The sequence below is a fragment of the Manacus vitellinus genome, unplaced genomic scaffold, assembly GCF_001715985.3.
Source record: "Manacus vitellinus isolate BGI_N305 unplaced genomic scaffold, ASM171598v3 scaffold_103_pilon, whole genome shotgun sequence".
Taxonomy (NCBI): Eukaryota; Metazoa; Chordata; class Aves; order Passeriformes; family Pipridae; genus Manacus; species Manacus vitellinus.
Genome location: NW_021938814.1, coordinates 701,827 through 721,711, shown reverse-complemented (window position 1 = coordinate 721,711; position 19,885 = coordinate 701,827). Strand labels below are relative to the sequence as shown.

Below are 19,885 nucleotides of genomic sequence, written 5' to 3'. Positions count from 1 at the left end.
TGCTCCAACTTGGAGAGCATTTCTTCCCCAATCACTCAGGTGCCTCTTCTTGGATGTTTCAGGGATGTCTGTTACTCTAATGCCTGGGAGCTGCCTTATCCCCTTTCCCGTAGGTCTGCCTTGCTTTCTGCCTGCTCCTCTGTCCAGGAGAGAGCTGTCCAGGCTGCAGCAGGCAGCTGCCACCCTACCCTGCCATTGCCAGGGCTCTGCTCCTTAAAGCTTTTCCAGGGTTAATTCCCTTTGTTGGTGTACCAGAGGTGTTACTGCCTGGCCCAGTGCACTTGGTGCAGCTTCTGTTAAGGAACAGTAAGGAGAGAACTGGGTGCAGCCGACCAAGCAGCTGGATTTGGGAAGAGATCACTATGCAGATTCCTCCTGACTTCACCTTGTGCAAGCAAAGTGGCTGCCCCATCCCTGGAAGTGTTCAAGACCAGGTTGGATGAGGCTTGGATCAACCTGGTCTAGTGGAAGCTGTCCCTGCCTATGGCAGGGGGTTGGAATGAGATGGTCTTTGAGGTCCCTTCCAACCTGAACCATTCCGTGATCCTGTGATAAGCAGATTTGCAAGATCAAGGAGTGAAGATGTTACAGTGTCTTCAGTGCTTTTTTTTTTGTTGCCTTTTATAAAAGGAAGTTTTTATAAAGCCTGCCCTTTCTGTATTAAAATTCTAGTGCTTAGATGTGGGTCAGAAATGGAGAGTCGAAAAAGAAGACGAATGGAATTGTGCGGTTGGCTTTGGCTTTGCCTTCTGGGGTGGCTCTTGATACACTCAGCTTCATGTGGAGATGGTAAATACAAGCTTTGTTGATAAAGAATTGAAAAACCTGCATTTGGAATCTGTATCTCTGTAGGGTTTTTGCTTGCAACTTCCTGGTATCAGTGAAGTTTGTCTCCCTAAAGATTGAACGTTGAGTCAGGAGCGTGGAATAGGATAAGGAGTCGTAAGCACTAAATGAACTGGCATTCTGGCATGGCAGTGGCTGGCATTCTGGCATGGCAGTGGCTGGCAGGCCCTTTTACTCGGGCAGGAGGAACTGGTGATATACTTTTTGCACTGTTGGGTTGTTGCAACACACTTGTCCTTTGTGTTGCAGCGTGTGCTTCGGTTTAGCTTTCAGTGCAAGTGTTCAGTTCAAGATATTTTATTACCTTTAGGAAAGCCTGTTATGTGGGGCAGCATTTCTTTGTAACCACTGACCCTTTTAAATCACACCCGAGGGCTGCCTCGTCTTTTTTGTCAGAAACAATCTGCCGATCATCTTGCGCAGAACTGGTCTGGTGGTTTTTATTTGCCACCAAAGAAAATACAGGGCGAGCCTTAAATGATATGTTTTGCTCCCCTCTGTTTGGATACTTGAAGGCCTGGGTTTAGCTTTTGGTTTCCTCCTGTGAATCATCTCTTACTGTCTCATGAGCTTCTCAGATAGGGAAGCCCTGACATGGGGTGACTGGAAGAGCTTTGACTTGTCCATCAGCCCGTGCTGGGGCAGTTGACAAGGGCCACTTCTGAGAGCGCTGCTCCAGCGATGTTCCAGGTGCTGACTTCAGCAGGCCATGATTCTGGAATGGGCGTTGCACTCCTGTCTGTCTGCACCAAGGGCAAAAGCCTCACCTGCCTTTTGTCACTGTTATTTTATCTCACTTACTGGGTTTGCCAACCAGCCCTGAAAGTTTTATTGGAAACATCCGTCTGTTGGTAGAAACACTTTGAGTTTCACATGCCTCTTCTGCTTTCCAAGCTCTGATTAACATTCCAATATCTGGGTTCCCTCAAACTTTACAGGCAGCTCATCCCCCCCAGATATTCCTGTTTGCATCACTGCTTTAGTCAGCCATGAATGTCTTCGGTATATTCCTGTTAATTATTGCTCATTTGCTGTTTACAGGCTGATGCAGCTGCATTAAGGATGTGCTGCAGGTGTTTGGCAGACGGGGATTTTGACAAGGTTTCCGGTCTGGCAGAGTGCTGATTCCCTTTGGGAATGTTTTTGTGGTCAGGACACTGTCATTAGGGGTGAGTCTGGGCATGGAGAGTTTCCTCGCTGGTACCTGAACAGACTTTCAAGCTGCTCTTGCGTTCTTGTTGAATTGGTGTTCGCTCAGCAGCCTTCGGGGCAGGAATTCATTCCTAGCACAGTTCCCAATCTCTGTGGGGTGGCTTCCAGGCCACCAAGTTGATTAGAGGGATGGAGCAGCTCTGCTGTGGAGAAAGGCTGAGAGAATTGGGATTGTTCAGCCTGGAGAAGAGGAGGCTCAGGGGTGACCTGATTGTGTGTACCTGAAGGGAGCTGACAGGAAAGATGGAGAGGGACTATTTACAAGGGCCTGGAGTGACAGGACAAGGGGGAATGGATTCAAACTGACAGAGGGCAGGGTTAGATGGGATATTGGGAAGAAATCCTTGGCTGTGAGGGTGGTGGGGCCCTGGCACAGGTTGTCCTGAGAAGCTGTGGCTGCCCCTGGATCCCTGGAAGTGTTCTAGGCCAGGACAGTGCTTGGAGCAACCTGGGATAATAGAAGGTGTCCTTGCCCATGGCAAGGGGTTGGAATGAGATGGGATTTAAGGTCCCTTCCAACCTGAACTATTCTGGGATTCTATGACAGCACTTCATCCTCCGTGGTTTAACCTCATCCTGAGGCTTCCATGTGACATTTGCTTCTGTGTGAGCTCCGGAAACCCCAGTCCTTGTTTTCTGGGCAAAATACAGGAGAGAAAGCACTTGGAATGGCATATACTGCTTCCAGGCCAGGTGCTGGGCATGACTGTCCTCACCTGGCTGCCAGCTACTTGCTCCAAGTGGCCTGGTAAGGATGAGAGGGAGGCCTGGCTGGACTGAACGCTGCAGGGAGAGCCAAAAATCAGTTCATAGAACCATAGAATATCCTGAGTTGGAAGGACTCACAAGGATCATCGAAATCCAATTCCTTTGAGCAGGGCAACTGCAAGGAAGCTTCTGAGGGAGCAGGGAAAGCATCTGCTCGCCATCAGCCCGGGACTGGTGTGGCTTGACCAGAAGAGAGGGAAGTTGGTACAGAGAGGGAACTGCCAGGGAAGTTGGTACAGGCTAAACCCAACTCCTCAGCCCTGTGGCATTCCTTTCCCTGTGCCCTGTTGTAGCTGCCAATGAGAGATGCAGGGAAGAGTTTGCCTTCTTTCCTGCCCAGCTGTGGTGTGAGAGTGAGAAGAAAGCCCTGAATCCAGCCCAGAAACATCCAGGGAATGTTTCTGTGACGCTCGGAGGGGGAGCAGGAAGAGGTGGGAAGAGCAGAATCACAGAAGCCCGGGATGGAGGCAAAGGGAGACGAAGCACGGGCCAAACCCAAGGATTGCACAGAGCCCACGTGTGTTGGTGTTCCCACCTGTGTTGCGCACACGAGGTGGGTCCGTCGGCGCTCAGGGATCGGGATCTCCAGCCACACACCTTCCCCGGAGCTGACTCAGCACCGCGTCTGTCCCGGCGGCTCCGTTGCATCTCTTCCCGGTGGGAAAACCCAGCCCTGCCCGTCAGCCTCGCGCCGGGATCTCACACCCAGCCAAACCCACGGCCGGGGTGATTCACCCACGGCAGCAAGCTCTCGGCACATGTTTGGGGCTGGATCAATTCGTGTTTTATCGTAGCCCTTCTAATTACTTACCTGCTCTAATTACTCTGCAGGCTGGAGATGTAGGTAAATATTTCTTTTGGAGGGCGGGGAGAGGTGTTTTAAGGCACCACACGTTGTAGGGCATGTTTGACGTGTGTTGTAGCTCAGCTACTCTGGCAGCAGGATTTGAAGTCCAAACCAAGTGAGTTTAGCAGAAAAATGGAGTCTGGGATGGGAGGTGGTCATGGAGCAAGAAGGGACTTCTGGGATGAAGCCCATACCCTGCCAATTGGTCTCCCCTGTGTCCTAAAGCAGGTCTGTGTGGTACTGGCATCACTGGGGCTTTCATCTGGGCTCTGAGGAGCTTTGGCTCTTGGCGTTCTTGGTTCTGTCCTCCTGTTCCTTTGGCTGTGAATTGTGGTGGGCTGGGGAAATTGCCCATTTCTGAGGGAGCCCCTGCCTGGGGAAATTGCCCATTTCTGCACAGCCTGACTGAAATCCTTGGAGGAAGGAGTTTTCCTTAGGATGGAGTTTCCCCAGCACTTCCACAGAAGCACAGAGTCACTGAGGTCGGAAAAGACCTCCAAGATCATCGAGTCCAACCTGTAACCCATCTCCACCTTGTCCCCCAGACCAGAGCACTGAGTGCCACGGCAGGTTGTTCCTTGGACACCTCCACCATCTCACATTCCAATAGCTGACAACCCTTTCCATGAAGAAATTCTTCCTGAGAAGGTTTTGCCCATTGCCCCCAGGGGTGTGTTCATGGTGCCACTGGGGCAGATCATCCCGCCAGTGCTTCAATAAACCAAGGAGTGGATCTTTAGAGATCTCCAAAGCATGACCCCCCATCTAGTCCTAAGTATTTTGGGGTCAGCTGCAGTGCTTCACCGTGGATTATTTTCAGGATGAGGATGGTTCTGGCTTGAATTGGTCACTGGGCTGAGCAAAGACAGGCCCAGATGGTGCTTCAGTTGGGGGCTTGGCGGCCTCTCCGATGCTCTTACAGGGACGTCATTCCCGTGGAGGGAATGTTTGCTGAGCGTGGATACGGAGAGCAGCTGAAGATTATCCACAAGTCTTTTTGTAGGCCACTTTCAGACCCAGCCTATGAGCTGCCTGCCTCAAAGGATGCCAAGTTTCCAGGAAATAAAAATGTGGTTGGTTGGTGGTTTGTTGAGGTCTGTTGTTTTGATGTGTTTCTTCTATATATATACACTTTAGAAACAGCTTTAAATTGGGTAACTGGATTAGCAAATTGCTACTGTTTTTATTTTTACAGGGGTGATTCAGCCTAGTGGAAAGCTTAAATTGCTGTTAATCTTCATTAACATGCAAAATGCAGGACAGAATTCAATAAATGTGTGAGGGTGACGCACTGGGCTTCAATGTAAACACTCCAAATATGAGAAAGCCTCTAAATCATCCCTTGACAAAACTGACCTGTTCCAGTGGAGTAGGGAATTCTGGCTATTTTTTTCCCCCACCTCCCCGTTTCATGTGACTCTGTGCTCCATTTCTGCCTTGCTTCTCACAACTTCATTTCCACGGTGGTAATTCTAATGGTTTGATTTGAGTTGCTGTGGAGCTCTTGGTGAATTATGAGGAGCAGCTGAGGGAGCTGGGGGGGCTCAGCCTGGAGAAAAGGAGGCTCAGGGGGGACCTTCTGGCTCTGCAACCCCCTGACAGGAGGGGGGAGCCGGGGAGAGGTTGGGCTCTGCTCCCAGGGAACAAGGGACAGGACAAAGGGAAGTGGCCTCAAGTTGCACCAGGGGAGGTTTAGGTTGGCTATTAGGGAAAATTTCTTCATGGAAAGGGTTGCCCAGCCCTGGCACAGCTGCCTAGGGCAGAGGTGGATTCACCATCCCTGGAGAGATTTAGAAGCTGTGTGGATGTGGCACTTGGGGACGTGGGTCAGTGGTGGCCTTGGCAGTGCTGGGGAACAGTTGGACTTGATCTTTGATGGCTTTTCCAATCTTAATGATTCTATGATTCCCCAAGTGCTCACTGGGGGTGTGGGGGAAACAAAACTGCTTCTGTGTTGTGCAACTTTGTCATCAGGCAGTGACCAACGTGTCAGGAAGCACAGCTGAATTTTTCAGTTTCTTTTTTTTTTTTTTTACTCTAAGGCTTGCACAAACCCTGTTGAGTTGTTCAGGATGATGCAAGAAGGATTGGCTTTCCCCATCAGATTTAGAACAGGTGTTTTCCTGCTAAATGGCTCTCTGAGGTCAGAGGGGGACTGTTGCAGTTAATTACAGAATCCCAGAATGGTTTGGGTTGGAAGGGACCTTAAAGCCCATCTCATTCCAACTTCTGCCATAGGCATCTTCCACTATCCCAGGTTGCTCCAAGCCCCATCCAACCTGGCCTTGGACACTTCCAGGGATCCAGGGCCAGCCACAGCTTCTCTGGGCAACCTGTGCCAGGGCCTCCCCACCCTCACAATCAAGGATTTCTCCCCAATATCCCATCTAACCCTTCCCTCTGTCAATGTGAATCCATTCCCCCTTGTCCTGTCACTCCAGGCCCTTCTAAACAGTCTCTCTCCCATCTTTCTTGTGGGCTCCCTTCAGGTACTGGAAGTCCACAATTAGGTCACCCCAACAGGTTGAACATTCCCAGTTCTCCCAGCCTTTCCTCATAGGAGAGCTGCTCCATCCCTCTAATCACCTTGGTTCTGATTAAGTCAAATCAGTGGCTGCAGCACAGCTGATGATCCACAAGGACTTTCTTTGAGGGCTCTCAGTGGTGTCATTGTTGCCCAACTGGTCCCTTATGCAAACACCAGCTCTCACCTGCCTATTATCCTACAGGAACAACCTCCTGAGGCTGATCCAGAGTGGAACCTGAGCTGGCACTCCCTGGCCCACAGCTCTTACAGCTGCCATGTCCATTCTGGTTAAACTTAGTTGACTCACTGGTAAAAGGAAAGAAAACTATGAATCGTTTTATTGCCTGCAGTGTTAAAAAGCAGTGGCCAAGTTGTTCATGTTTGATTGTTTGATTTATTGTATTTTTGTCCCCCAGGTTACTGGTTATTTAGATGACTGCACCTGTGATGTAGAAACCATCGATGCCTTCAACAACTACAAACTTTTCCCTAGGCTGAATCAACTCCTGGAAAGCGACTATTTTAGATACTACAAGGTGATTTTCTTAAACAAGAATTGTATTTATGTGTGTGCTGCTGTCTTTTTTCTTTTTTTTTTTTTTTAATCCACCTTGAACTTATTGCTGATCTTTTTAGAAATCGGGTACTTACATTTTAACCCTGATCTTTTAAGGTTACAGTCAGTAAGTTGGACCCTTCTGTTATGAGAAGAATCTTAAGATGCCTGTAAGATGCATGATTTTAAAGATATTTTCTTATGCATTTTTCCCTCTTAAGAACTCAAGCAGCAGACCAATGAAATGACTTCTTTTGGTGAGCTGTTACTTAAAAATGTTGATGACTGGAGATCCATAATAAGGGGATTCCCAGTGTCTCCCCATTGACATGGAAAACCTGGGTTAGTTCCCAGGCATTGGAGTTCACTGATAGAAGTCTGTCCTTTTCCCTCCCAGTTTTGGGATTTGTAACAGAAACACTAAGATTGATCTGAATAAAACATAGAACCATGGAATCCTGGAATGGTTTAGGTTGGAAGGGACTTTAAAGCTCATGTCATTCCAACCCCCTGCCATGGGTAGGGACACCTTCCACTAGACCAGGTTGCTCCAAGCCCTGTCCAACCTGGCCTGGGACACTTGCAGGGATGGGGCAGCCACAGCTTCTCTGGGCAACCTGTGCCAGGGCCTCAGCATCCTCACAGCTGGGAATTTCTCCCAAATATCCCATTTAACCCTGCCCTCTGGCAGTGGGAAGCCACTGCCCCATCTCCTGTCACTCCAGGCCCTTGTCCAAAGTCCCTCTCCAGCTCTCCTGGAGTCTCTTTAGGCACTGGAAGGGGCTCTAAGTTTTCCCTGGAAACCTCCCTTTCTCCAGGTGAACACCCCCAGCTCTCCCAGCCCATCCCAGAGCAGAGGGGCTCCAGCCCTTGGAGCATTTTGGAATGATGGATATGCCTGTGTGGGAAAGCACACTGGGCATCTGTGTTGGAAAACTGGAGTGGAAGGTTGGCTTGGTTGCCTGGAGGAGATGTGGAATAGGATTGATATGTCATTTGCAGGTAAACCTGAAGAAACCTTGTCCTTTCTGGGATGACAACAGTCACTGTGGAATGAGGGATTGTGCTGTCCAGCCCTGCCCCTCTGTAAGTACCAAATACATTCTTTTACATCCATTTTTATCTTTTTTTTTTTTTTTTGCAGACCAAAAGGGAGCAGCAGATAAGTGACTTAATCTTGTTATCACAATTATAGTAAAATTATGGCTCTGATGGAGCTTTCCTGGGTGCAGCAATACTGATCTCCATCAGAAAGGCCAAAATATTAAATTCTGGAAATTTCAAGACAGGCTGGGCTCATAACAGTTGACACTAAACCTCTCCTCTTTTAGTTTTTCCATAAGTAAGATGGTTTGGGGGCAAACCCACTGTTGTTTTTGTGTTCATTGCCAGGATTTCACCCTGTTGGCCCATGAGCTGCTCTGGGATTTAGTTTTGGCTTTCCAGCCCTTTCCAGCCCTCTCTTTTTACGTGAAGTGGCTCTTTGAGAGTCCTCTGGTTCCCAGTACAATCTTCTCCCTGTAGCCTGGCTAAAAGGGTTTTGTTCCCTGAGCTAAAAGAAAACATCTTGACTGCAGGTGTCTTCCCAAAAAGAAGGGGATGAGAAGGTGAGGGAATCCCAGCTTGGTGGCTGGTTGATAGAGGTGGTGAAATGCCCCCAGCCAAGGGGTTGGCAGCCAGCACAGACTGTCCTGCCCCCTCATTCTTGAGTCCTAAAATGGAATGATGATTTTTTCCCCCCCCTTCAAAATAACCCTAGATGTTCTTTAAATACCTTTTTGTTCTTCTTTAAAAAAAAATCTATTTTTGGTAATGATTATGACCAGTATGGTGGAGTTATGTTACAATTAACTATTAGCTAGAAGTTGTTCTTATTTTAAGAACTGACTGTCACTGCTGCTCTTAATTATTTGCATTTGGGTCCGTTTCATTCCAAAAGCAACAAAAATAACTCTTATTGCCCTAATTTTTCCTCTTCCTGTGCTCCTGGCCATCACAGTATTATCTCCTGTGTCATAAGAGTGGTTTTATTGCCTTCCTACTCATGGAGGAAATGGAAGTTGAGGGGAATTTAGGGCCTGGTTGCATGGGGCTGGTAGGGCTGACATTCCATGTTGGAGTGGTAAGAGGGAGGTTTTGGAATGACGTGTGTCAGGGGCTGGTGGATGCAATGTCTGAGGAGGCACCTGGGCTCCTGCCAGGAAGGTGGTGCCAGACATCAGCTGATCAGAGGCAATTCCAGCTCCCCTGGAGTTTATATTGGCTCTCCCAGCCTTGCACTTGGATAAGCAAAGCAGAATCTGATGTGTAGCAGCCTTTGGGGAAGAGGGATCTTGGAAAAAATCAAAATAAACCACTAAGAATGTTGCTTCACCTTAGTCTGGGGAGGGGTGAGGAGCTGGACGTGTGGTGAGCTGGGCTTACACCTTCTCACTCCTAGAAACTGTGGTCACCTTCCTAATCTTCCCCAAAGCTGAGGCTGAAGGGCCTCGTGAGCCCCGCACGTGGCACATGCTCCGTTTTGTCTTTCAGGATGAAGTCCCTGATGGGATCAGATCCGGAAGTTACAAGGTAGGTCTGTCTCTGGGCGTAAAGTGGCGCAGCTTGTAGGTCCAGTTCTGTGCCATGGAATTGGTAAGGCTGGAAAAGACCTTTGAGATCACCAAGTCCAACCATCAACCCACCACCACCATTGTCCACCCTTAAACCATGTCCCCAGGTGCCACATCCGCATGTTTTTTGAACGCTTCTAGGGATGGTGACTCTACTACTGCCCTGAGCAGCCTGTTCCAGTGATGGACAACCATTTCCATGAAGAAATTTTCCCAATATCCAATCTAAACCTCCCCTGGTTCAGCTTGAGGCCGTTTCCTCTCATCCTGTCCCTTGTTCCCTGGGAGCAGAGCTCGACTCCCACCCAGCTCCCCCCTCCTGTCAGGGAGTTGCAGAGCCAGAAGGTCCCCCCTGAGCCTCCTTTTCTTCAGGCTGAGCCCCCACAACTCCCTCAGCTGCTCCTGCTGCTCCGGCCCCTTCCCCAGTTCTGTTTTCTTCCCTGGACATGCTCCAGCCCCTCAATGTCTTTCTTGTTGTGAGGGGCCCAAAACTGATCCAGGATTTGTGGTGCCTCACCAGTGCCCAGAACTGGGTTTGGGAAGGGTCAGTGTTTGTCAGGATGCTCTTTGGCTAGACTTTTACCCTCTTCAAGTGTTTGGGGTGCTATAGAGACTCTGAGGTGGCTGTCCTGGAGTCAGGTATTCCTGACATCTCTCCAAGGGCACGTGTCACCACAAAATGCTCCTGTGGCAGTGCCAGAGGCTGCCCTGAGTCCCTGCAAGACTCATCACCGTTGCATAAGCCTCTGGATATCTGCAGACATCCCATGGAAAAACAGGGTGGGGTGAATCATAAAAGTGTTCCTGGTGCTTAACCTGTTTAGTGCATTAAAGGCAGAATTATAACAGCAAAAAAAAAAAAAAAAATTCCTTTTTAATCCTCATCCCTCCCCACCCCTTTTCCTTTCCAACCCAGTATTCAGAAGAAGCCAATAGCCGCGATGGGGAGTGTGAGGAAGCCGAGAGACTCGGAGCCGTCGATGACTCTTTGAGGTTTGACTTCTTCTTCCACAATCTTTCCTTGTCCTTGAAGGACACCTGGGATCAGTGCTCTCCCTGATGGTCTTTTTCCACCTGTTTTTTGCAGCACAGAGACCCGGGAGGCAGTGCTGCAGTGGACACGGCACGACGACTCCTCGGAGAGCTTCTGTGAGGCTGATGGTACGGGGACACGTTGGAGCTGGAAAGTCTTGGGATGGGGTTTTAAGCACTTCTGCAGAAGTCAGAATCATGGAATTGTATGGTGTCCGTTGGAAGGGACCTTAAAGCCCAGCTCATTCACCCCCTGCTGTGGGCAGGGACACCTTCCACTAGCCCAGGTTGCTCCAAGCCCCATCCAACCTGGCCTTGGACACTTCCAGGGATCCAGGGGCAGCCACAGCTTCTCTGGGCAACCTGTGCCAGGGCATCACCACCCTCACAGGGAAGAATTCCTTCCCAATATCCCATCTAACCCTTCCCTCTATCAGTTTGAAGCCATTCTCTCTTGTCCCATCCCTACAGTTCCTGATGCAGAGCCCCTCTCCAGCTTCCTTGTAGCCCCCTTCATATCCTGGAATGCTGCTCTGAGATCTCCAACACAATCTTCTCCAGGCTAAACAGCCCCAGCTTCCAGGCCAGTGTGTGATATTCCAACAAGCCTGGAGCATAAATAACATTTCTGCTCTTTTCCACCCCCCATTTCCCTTAGTATTTTGAAAGCAATTCCTGATAAAGCTTCATTAGTGCTCAGGGCCTTGTGTTTGGCAAGTTAGAGAAGAGGTGGCTGGATCAGCCTTGGAAGATGTCATTTTCCCTTCAGAAGTTCCTTGTCACTGACCCAGCACTGCCCTTCACAGACACCTACTCTCCTGATGCCGAGTACGTGGATTTACTCCTGAACCCGGAACGCTACACGGGCTACAAGGGGCCAGATGCCTGGAAAATCTGGAACAGCATTTATGAGGAAAACTGCTTCAAGTAGGTGCTTTGGGAGACAAGTTCCACGAGCCTGATTCCTGCAGAGGGGCAGGAGTTAATCCCCATCCTCCTGTGCCTGTGCAGGGAGGGCTGTCAGTGCTCGTGTGGCCACCCCCTGAGTGCCTCATGTTGCACCATGTTTTCCTGCCTGTTTTTTTTCTAAAAAAAAAAGAAGAAAACCCCACCAAAAAACCCCCACAGAAGTTCACATTTTGCTCTTTTCCTTTCCCTGCCTTAGCAAAGCTAAAGCACAGAAAGGGTTTTTTAGATCCCCTCAGGCTGTTTGACTGCAGAAGTAGCTACTTCTGCTCTGTGTCTGGTGCAGCAAGGGGACAGCAACTTATTTACATGTCTTATTTAAATGATATCTTTTCCCCCTCTTAGGCCTCAGAATGTAAAAAGACCTTTGGCATCTGGTAGAGGTGAGTCACTTATTTATCTCGCTAAGTGGGTTAGTAGTGAACTGATCCCAGCTCCAGGAGCAGCAAATGCCCTCTGAGCTGCTTCTCTTACTGGATGAGAAATATTTTGTAGCTCTTGGTTAAGTGTAGAGTTTTATGGCACCTGGAAGTGGGTTTTTCTAGCATCCATCATGGAGAAAGTGTATCTGACCCCCCACTCCTGGAAGAAGTGTGAGTTTTGGAGGGACAAAGAAGCAGGGCTGGCCCCTGAGCTCTCCCTGGTTTCTGTCCTTGGCAATGCCAAACCATCTGTGACAGACTGAGATGAGAACCTGGCTGGGATCCTCCATGGAAACCACCCAGGAAGAGAAGCTCTGCCCTAGACCCAAGGCTGGACAGTGTAATTGGAAGTAGGGAAGGGGTTTGGAAGCATGAGAATATCATCAACCTCACTCCTCATCCGTGTGACCTGAACACCTCCAGCAGTACCCTCTGCCATGATCCCTTTAATTTTCCCCGAACCATGGAGGTGCTTTTCCCCCTCCTTTGACCCTGGTGCAAAGGACTGGCTCCTCAGGAGCAAGACTGCTGAAGGAAGTGTGCAATGTCCTTGGAAATATCAGGTTTTACTTCCTTTGCAAATATTGATCCCTCCTGCACTGCTCAGGTTACTCAGCACTGTTGCTCATCCAGTGTCTTCACTGCTGCACTTGGAGTTTTCTGTGTTCAGAACATTCCTAAACCTCCCTGGAGAGGCTCCTTCTTTTGTCAGAGCAGATTAACAGAGTAGAGTTTGTGCTTTGGAGTTTAATTTTGGTCGTGTTTAATTTTTTTATCCTCTTTTTCTCTCTCTCTCTCCACCACTTATGCTTTTTTCCCACCAGGAGATGACGGAGGTGAGTGGCCCTGTTTGCTTTTACTGATAACAGAAACAGATGTGTCTCTCTTGTGCTCTCCTGAGCTGTGCCATTAGATACTGCAAAAACATTAGTCAGGCAAACCAGAAATTGGAGAGTTATAGAATCATGGAAAATCCTGAGTGGGATCACAAGGATCATCCAGTCCAACTCCTGGCCCTGCACAGGACACCTCAACAATCCCACCCTGTCCCTCAGAGCGTTGTCCAAACCCTCCTGGAGCTCTGGCAGCCTTGGGGCCATGACCACTGCCCTGGGGAGCCTGGTCAGTGCCAACCACCCTCTGGGGGAAGAACCTTTTCCTGAGATCCAACCTAAACCTCCCCTGACACAGCTCCAGCCTTTCCCTGGGGTCCTGTCACTGGTGACAGAGAGAAGAGGACTCTGAGCAGTTCCCTCTGAGCTCCCTGTCCCAGCCCATCCTCATGGGAAGGTCTTATAAAGTCCACCAGCAGCGTTTTAAGAGCACGAGTCCTGTTTGATGTCAGTCACTGAAGTGTGGGAAGCCTTCAGGAATGGGATTGGTGCTGTGGGTTTTTTTTCAGTGCTTATTGCTGAGAAAGCTTGGAGAAGACTCAGAATCCCAACAACCCCTGCCAGCTGACAGGAGCTGGGTGCCCAACTCCCTTAGGCCCTGGGAGGGGCTGTTCCCTGGAGCTCTCCATGCTACACAGCATCTTTTTGTCTCCAAATCATCCTCAAATCATTTTATGCTCCCCAGATTACTTCCAAATATGTAGCAGAAACCCTGACTTGTGTGATTGTACACACTTGGTTGCACTCCGTGGTTTTTTTGGTTGTTTGGTTGGTTTGTTTTACAAAAATATCCCTCTCCCCACTCTGCCCTGAAGAGGAAAGCCATCCATGATCCTTATTTTTCCCAACTGTTCTGCCCCCCCAGCCCCTGGGGAAAGCCCACATGCTGTGTTGAGCTGCTGCCACGCCATGTTAGAGAGGCAGCACTCAGAAGGGTGGGCAGGAAAACCATTTTCATGCTCTTTTAATGCTCCTTTCCCTATTTCTGCCAACTGGAGTGGGCAGAGGTGCTCTGGGAACAGCCTTGGAGGTGATTTCAGGGCATCAAGGCTGTACCCTCAGACTGATGTGTGTTTTCCTTTCTCTTCCAGGGCACACGTTTTACAAGTGGCTGAAAGGTAATCCTGGGTCTAAACTTGGTTGGTCTTCCTGGGATGGACACAGACTGGCCAGGGAGTGGTGGTGGTGGTGGGGGGGGGTTGATGGCCACACTCAGTGAGATTAAATTCCTGCCTCGCAGCCCGGAGGAGAAAATCCAGCAGGTGCTTTCAGTGTCTTAAGGGGCTCATTTCATCTCCTTGCAGGTGTCTGTGTGGAGAAACGAGCTTTTTACAGGCTCATCTCTGGTCTCCACGCCAGCATCAACATCCACCTCAGTGCCAGGTACCTCCTACAAGGTAAATGCACCTTCCTGCCCCAGCCCTCCTGCCTCAATCCCAAATGGACACTTCCATGGCTCTGCTAAATGCTGTTAGGAGCCCGTTCCAGCAGGATTTGGGCCTCCTGTGCTCTTCTCTTCCCTCCCTCAGCACCCAGGTTGTGTAGCAGGATTAGGAATGCAGTTGCCACATGCCTTCAGGTCTGGGCCATGCTCTGTACCAAGACTTCCAGCACATATTCCTTCTGTTCTTGCTCCAAGGTTGCTTTGGAGTGGGTTTCTAACTGTGCATCCAGGCTGTCCCTTCCTAGTCTGGTTTTACGATGGCCAGTTCAGCAATAACCTCACCTGGGCTGTGAAATGCTTGGCTGGGCTTTCCCAAGCCCCTTGATCCACTTCCACCTGCCATTTCCATTTCCTTTCCGTGCTTTGGTCCATAAGTAGCTACCTGAGGAATCCAAATCTCAGCCCTGGGGTTGAAAATCAAGGTGATAGCTGTTGGAATTTTGGGTAAGTCACTTAGATTTAAGTAAATAATTATACTTAAGTCTCTGCAGCCCACAGAGGCCTCACCAGTGAGTTAGACCACACTGGAGTTGGGAAATGGAATAACAGGGAAACATCAAAGAGATGAACTGGGATTATGACATCAGCTTGATAAGACTATTACATCTTCCACTACATACTTTGTATAATCTTAAGTAGACAATAGGATGAGCAACAGAAATATCCTTTGTGGGCTTGATAGTGGAAAATAGAGGCCAGTCTCCTCTGATCCTTGGATGCTTCTGTTCTCTTGCTTTTCCATATCATCAGGAATTCTCTTAAGGTTTCCCTGATCATTAGGAAGACTCAGGAACCTCCTGAGAAAGGTCTGCAGGAGCTCTGTGTTTGTTGGGGTTTGAACAGGGTTAAAATTATGCCTCTCCTGAAAAATGTTCAGGAAGAATTTCTTCATGGAAAGGGTTGTCAGGCATTGGAATGGGCTGCCCAGGGAAGTGGTGGAGTCACCATCCCTTGAGGTGTTCAGGGAAAGACTGGATGTGACACTCAGTGCTCTGGTCTGGGTGACAAGGTGGTGTTTGGTCAAAGTTTGGACTCAATAATCTCAGAGGTCTTTTCCCACCTAAATGAGTGGTTAAACTTTGTACCATTTATGAATGAATTTGGGTCAGTGAAAGGGTTGTGACTCAGGAAAACTTGGATCTCCCTGGCTGGAATCACGTTTCACCACTGAGCTTGTGCACGTGGGAGGAGTTGAGCCAGAACTAAACCCACCCACCTCAAGTCTTTGGGGTTTCCTTTTCTCCCTCAGATACGTGGTCAGAGAAGAGATGGGGCCCCAACGTCACCGAGTTCCAGCAGAGGTTTGATGAAGTTCTCACCAGAGGGGAAGGTCCCAGAAGGCTCAAGAACCTCTATTTTCTCTACCTGATCGAGCTGAGGGCCCTCTCCAAAGTGCTGCCCTTCTTTGAGCGCCCGGGGTTCCAGCTGTACACGGGGAATGAAAGCCAGGATGTGGAAATGAAAGACCTGCTGCTGGAAATTCTCCACCTGGCCAAGTAATTACACTTGGGACCTGGGGACAGTGGCTCTGGAAACCCTGGGATGTCTGAGTGTGATTGTCACATAAAGCTCCTAGAAAGGCAGGTTTTGGGTTCCTTCCTGGAGTGATTTGTGCAGCAGGATCATAGAATCATGGAATGGTTTGGGTTGGAAGGGACCTTTTAAAGGTCATCTAGTCCAACCTCCCTGTAAGGAGCAGGGACATTGTACCAGTAGTGCAGTTTTGGTGGGAGAACATTAATATCTGTATGCAAATAGCAAGATTTGGGTGATTAGTCCTACAGTTTAATTAGTCCCAGGGTTTACTAGTCTTGGGTGCATTTTGGATTGAGCAGAATTGAATTTAATCACTGCCTATGTGCCAGACCTAAAATTGGCCACCTGTGTGACTCATCTGTGGGATACCAGTCCTGGCTTTTTGACTACAAAAACATCCTAAATGTGTTGGTAACAGAGGTTTGGGCTATTGGATAGAATTTGGAGTAAGAGGAATGGGAGATACCAGAACCAGGCAGAAACGGGGTGTCTCCTGTTGTGATCAATGTTTGAATTTATCTGGTCACACTCCTGTGCTTGTGTCTGTTGGAAAACAGGCTGAAATTGCTTCAAAACCATTGAGCAATTGCTGGAAATGTCTCCAAGGTGAGATGCCAGCTCAGATTGAAAGAGGTAGTAGAATCCCAGGATGGTTTGGGTTGGAAGGGACCTCGAAGATCATCTCATTCCAACCCCTTTTGGGGTTGGGTCCAAGATTAGAATATCTAGTGGCTCACTCCTCTGTTTTATCCACACACCTGACCAGGACTTCAGCCATCCAAACATCCTGGGGAGAAATAAAACTCTCTTTCATTCCCTCCCAGGTCTTTCCCGCTGCATTTCGATGAAAACTCCTTCTTTGCAGGGAACAAAAAGGAAGCTGCTAAACTAAAGGTAATTGCTGCTTTCAGGAAGCTTTTCCTCTTACTCTGAAGTCCAGGATTAATTGGGATTAATGCAGGTATTGGGGCATAACCATGATCAACGTGGATGTCTTTTCCCCCAGGAGGAATTTAGGCTGCACTTCAAGAATATTTCCAAGATCATGGACTGTGTTGGCTGCTTCAAATGTCGGCTGTGGGGGAAGTTGCAGGTAAGATTTGTCACCAGCGTGTCTGGAAGCTCCTGGTGATGGGACTCATGTGTGGAGGTGGTTCTTGGATACCCAGATACAGCTCAGGGCTGCTTGATTCCTTACCTGTCCAGCTGCCTGTGGCCTTTGCAGCTGGAAACTGGGATAACCTGCCACTCCCCAGGAGAGGGGAGGGGGTGCAGAGCCTCTGGGTTGAGTAAAATCCTCTTACCCTGTTAAGATGATGTTGCAGAGATGGAGAACTAAACTTGAATCAGGCCCTGGGTGTCTCCCTGCTGTTAAATGATCCCGTTTGATCCCTGCACAGACACAGGGCTTGGGAACAGCCCTGAAGATCCTCTTCTCTGAGAACCTCATTGAAAAGATGCCTGAGAGTGGCCCTTCCTATGGATTCCAGCTGACCAGACAGGAAATTGTGGCCTTATTTAATGCCTTTGGAAGGTGAGTTTGAGGCTTTTCCCTCTACTTTTACACAGACTGCTGTGTTACATCCCATTTCAGCTCTAACAGTCAGTTCTTCTCAGCAATTTTGGGGGTGACTCTTGCTCTTATCACGCTGTCTCAGATACCAGATGTTGTTCATATGGACTGCAGCAGTTGGAAAAATTTCAAACAACTTTATACTCTTATTTTTCTGTAAGGAATTCAAGGAAGCATTTGTGTTAAGACATGAAGAATTTGCTAATTTTTTAAGGAACTGTGTGACTGTCCTCAGAGCACGTCGTCCCAGACAAGGACTGCTCTCCTCAGAGCTCTCCTTCCACCAGTTCATTCCCAGATCCATTTGCCATGACTGCATTTAACAGGAATCCATCTGTCCAGCCCCTGTGGAGAGCTGGATGAGGAGTTTTTGGCAGAAAAGGAGGATAACGAGGCCTTTACGAGGGGATTTCAGGATGCTCTGGTTGTGCATTAGCACTTTGTGGTGTTGACAGACCTGGAGGTTCTGGCAAACAATATTGCCAGGAGAATCCAGGACCTGCCTGTGCAGCTTGGAATATTCCAGTCTGTTTCTTGACCTGTCCTTAATGTGCTTGATCACTGCTGTAACATCCTGTTCCACTGGGATTCCCAGTGTTTGCTTTAAAAAGCAGCTGTGAAATTAGTGAAGGGCCTGGTTGGAACCAGAACCTAATTTAGCTGGAATTCTAAATTCTCTCTTCCCGAGAAGCTGCTTGAAGCCTTGCTTGTTGCAGCCCCTTTCTCTCAGATATTAAATAATTCATCATGTGAATGTTGCTGTAACGTTTCCCTTTTGCTTTCCTTGCACACAGGGTTTCAACCAGCGTGAAAGAACTGGAAAACTTCAGGAATATCTTGCAAAACATGCGGTGAATTCCACGGAGAGAGAGAGAGACTTATGGACAAACACCATTGTTGCATCACACTCTAACTTACACCATGAAAACCACTTGCTGGGCCTCCTGTTCCCAGCTGATTGTCTGTAACCTGCTGATGAGGGATTTTGTACAAGGGGAAAAAAAAAAAAAGGCTATTTTTTTTTTTGTATAAAAGTTGGGGACCGTCTGTAAATTGTATTTTATATATTGGAAGATCATTTGGAATAACTCCTCGAAATGTTGCTGTGCTATTTGGATGGATCAGACCCATATTGCTTTGCCTTCAGAAGCTGGAGGCGGGGCAAGAACCGTGCCATTGAATAAATTTGGGGGGAAATTCCTTGTCTGCTCCGTGATTCCAACCAGCCCCTCGCTTCCAGTGTGTCCACACTAACTTCCTGCTGCATAAAAAAAAAATCACTTCAAGGGATTGATTGTAGGGGCTGCTGCTGTCCCAAGGTGACTTCCTTTTCCTGATGGTCCTTGCTGCCCCCACTGAAGGCTTGGGAAGATGAACCAAGAAGGATCACCCTGGAGGAACCCCACTAATGGCTTTTAGCACCTGGAGGCTCCCCCTCCTCATTCAGGAAAAGGAGAGCCCACCATCAGCTGTATCCAGCAGTCCACGGGGCAGCAGCTGCTGCCAGGACCCCAGTTCCTGGCCCTCTTGCCCCTCCCAGCTTGTGCAAGTGGGTTTGGCCTCTTTTGGGATCTGCTTCCTGGGGGATGGCATCCGGGCAGGGCTAAAACGGGAAAGGACGTGCCCGCCCTGGGGCTGCTGCTCCTCGGAGATGGCACAGAATGAGGCACAGGGAATTCTGCTGCTCCAAGGACAAGCAGTGGGACAGGGCTGCTGGGACAGGGCAGAGGGGCCCTCCTGGGGAGGGCACAGCCCTTGGATCCCCCGCAGCCATAAGGGCTGACTCCCTGTTCCTGCTTCCAGCTGGGTCCCACAGGGATTGAGCCAGCCCAGATTACACCATCCAGTGCTGCAACAGGGGCAAAGGACAGGCTTGGGGTTGGGGGCAGTGCTGCTGGAAAATAGATCCCCCCAGCCTGGATCTGTGTGGCCAGCCCCATGTTTTCCATCCTGAGCTCCCAAAAGGCTGGAAGGACAGGAGGAGGCAGCGTGTGCTCCAGCAGAGCCACTGCTGCTTGCCCTGAGCTCAAGGCCACACAGATAAACCTGTGCAGGGAATAAGGGAAGCTCCAAGGAGGAAGCTGGGGGTTTCAGCTCCTCCACAGCTCCATCCCACTGGGGCTGGGAGGATGCAGGTCCTGGGAAAGGACAAAGCACAGCCCATGGCCAGATGTGTCTCCTGAACGGCCCTGGGAGGTGATTTGAGCATGTTGTACCTCATGAGCTGGAGACACAGGGAATATAGAATTCCCTGAGTTGGAAGGGATCCACAAGGATCATTGATCCAACTCCTGGCCCTGCACAGGACACCCCAACATTCCCACCTTGTCCCTAAGAGTGTTGTCCAAAGCCTCCTGGAACTCTGGCAGCCTTGGGGAGCCTGTTCAGTGCCCAACTACGCTCTGGGTGAAGAACCTTTTCCTAATATCCAGCCTCAACCTCCCCTGGCACAGCTTCATGCCATTCCCTCAGGACACAGCATCCCTCTGGGCTGCAGCCAGAGAAACATCAGAGGATAAGGCCCCTTGTGACACCCCAAACTCATCCCTCGGAGCCCATCCAGCGGCAGCTTTACAAGCTCCCAGCCCTGTCTCAGGAGAGCAGTTGGATAGTTGGATGTGCCAGGTCCTGGTAGGGCACAGGGCACCACA

At 49.3% G+C, this 19,885-nt stretch overlaps 1 protein-coding gene across 2 annotated transcripts; it reads left to right on the top strand.

Moving 5' to 3' along the window:
- The first annotated feature begins 1,924 nt into the window (after window positions 1-1,924).
- ERO1A (endoplasmic reticulum oxidoreductase 1 alpha) lies at window positions 1,925-18,434 on the top strand. 2 transcript variants are annotated; one of them, XM_018088483.3, is made up of 16 exons: window positions 1,925-2,015; window positions 6,617-6,736; window positions 7,759-7,842; window positions 9,289-9,327; window positions 10,285-10,361; window positions 10,456-10,529; window positions 11,207-11,327; window positions 11,712-11,749; window positions 12,616-12,624; window positions 13,773-13,799; window positions 13,986-14,078; window positions 15,375-15,621; window positions 16,486-16,555; window positions 16,668-16,754; window positions 17,062-17,195; window positions 18,029-18,434. In XM_018088483.3, the coding sequence occupies exons 3-16, from the start codon at window positions 7,810-7,812 to the stop codon at window positions 18,087-18,089; spliced, it is 1,110 nt and encodes a 369-aa protein (XP_017943972.1). In that variant the 5' UTR covers window positions 1,925-2,015; window positions 6,617-6,736; window positions 7,759-7,809; the 3' UTR covers window positions 18,090-18,434. The 2 variants fall into 2 exon arrangements, with proteins under 2 accessions (XP_017943972.1, XP_017943965.1); XM_018088476.3 differs by having other exon boundaries at window positions 1,928-2,015; window positions 12,613-12,624.
- Window positions 18,435-19,885: the final 1,451 nt, after the last annotated feature.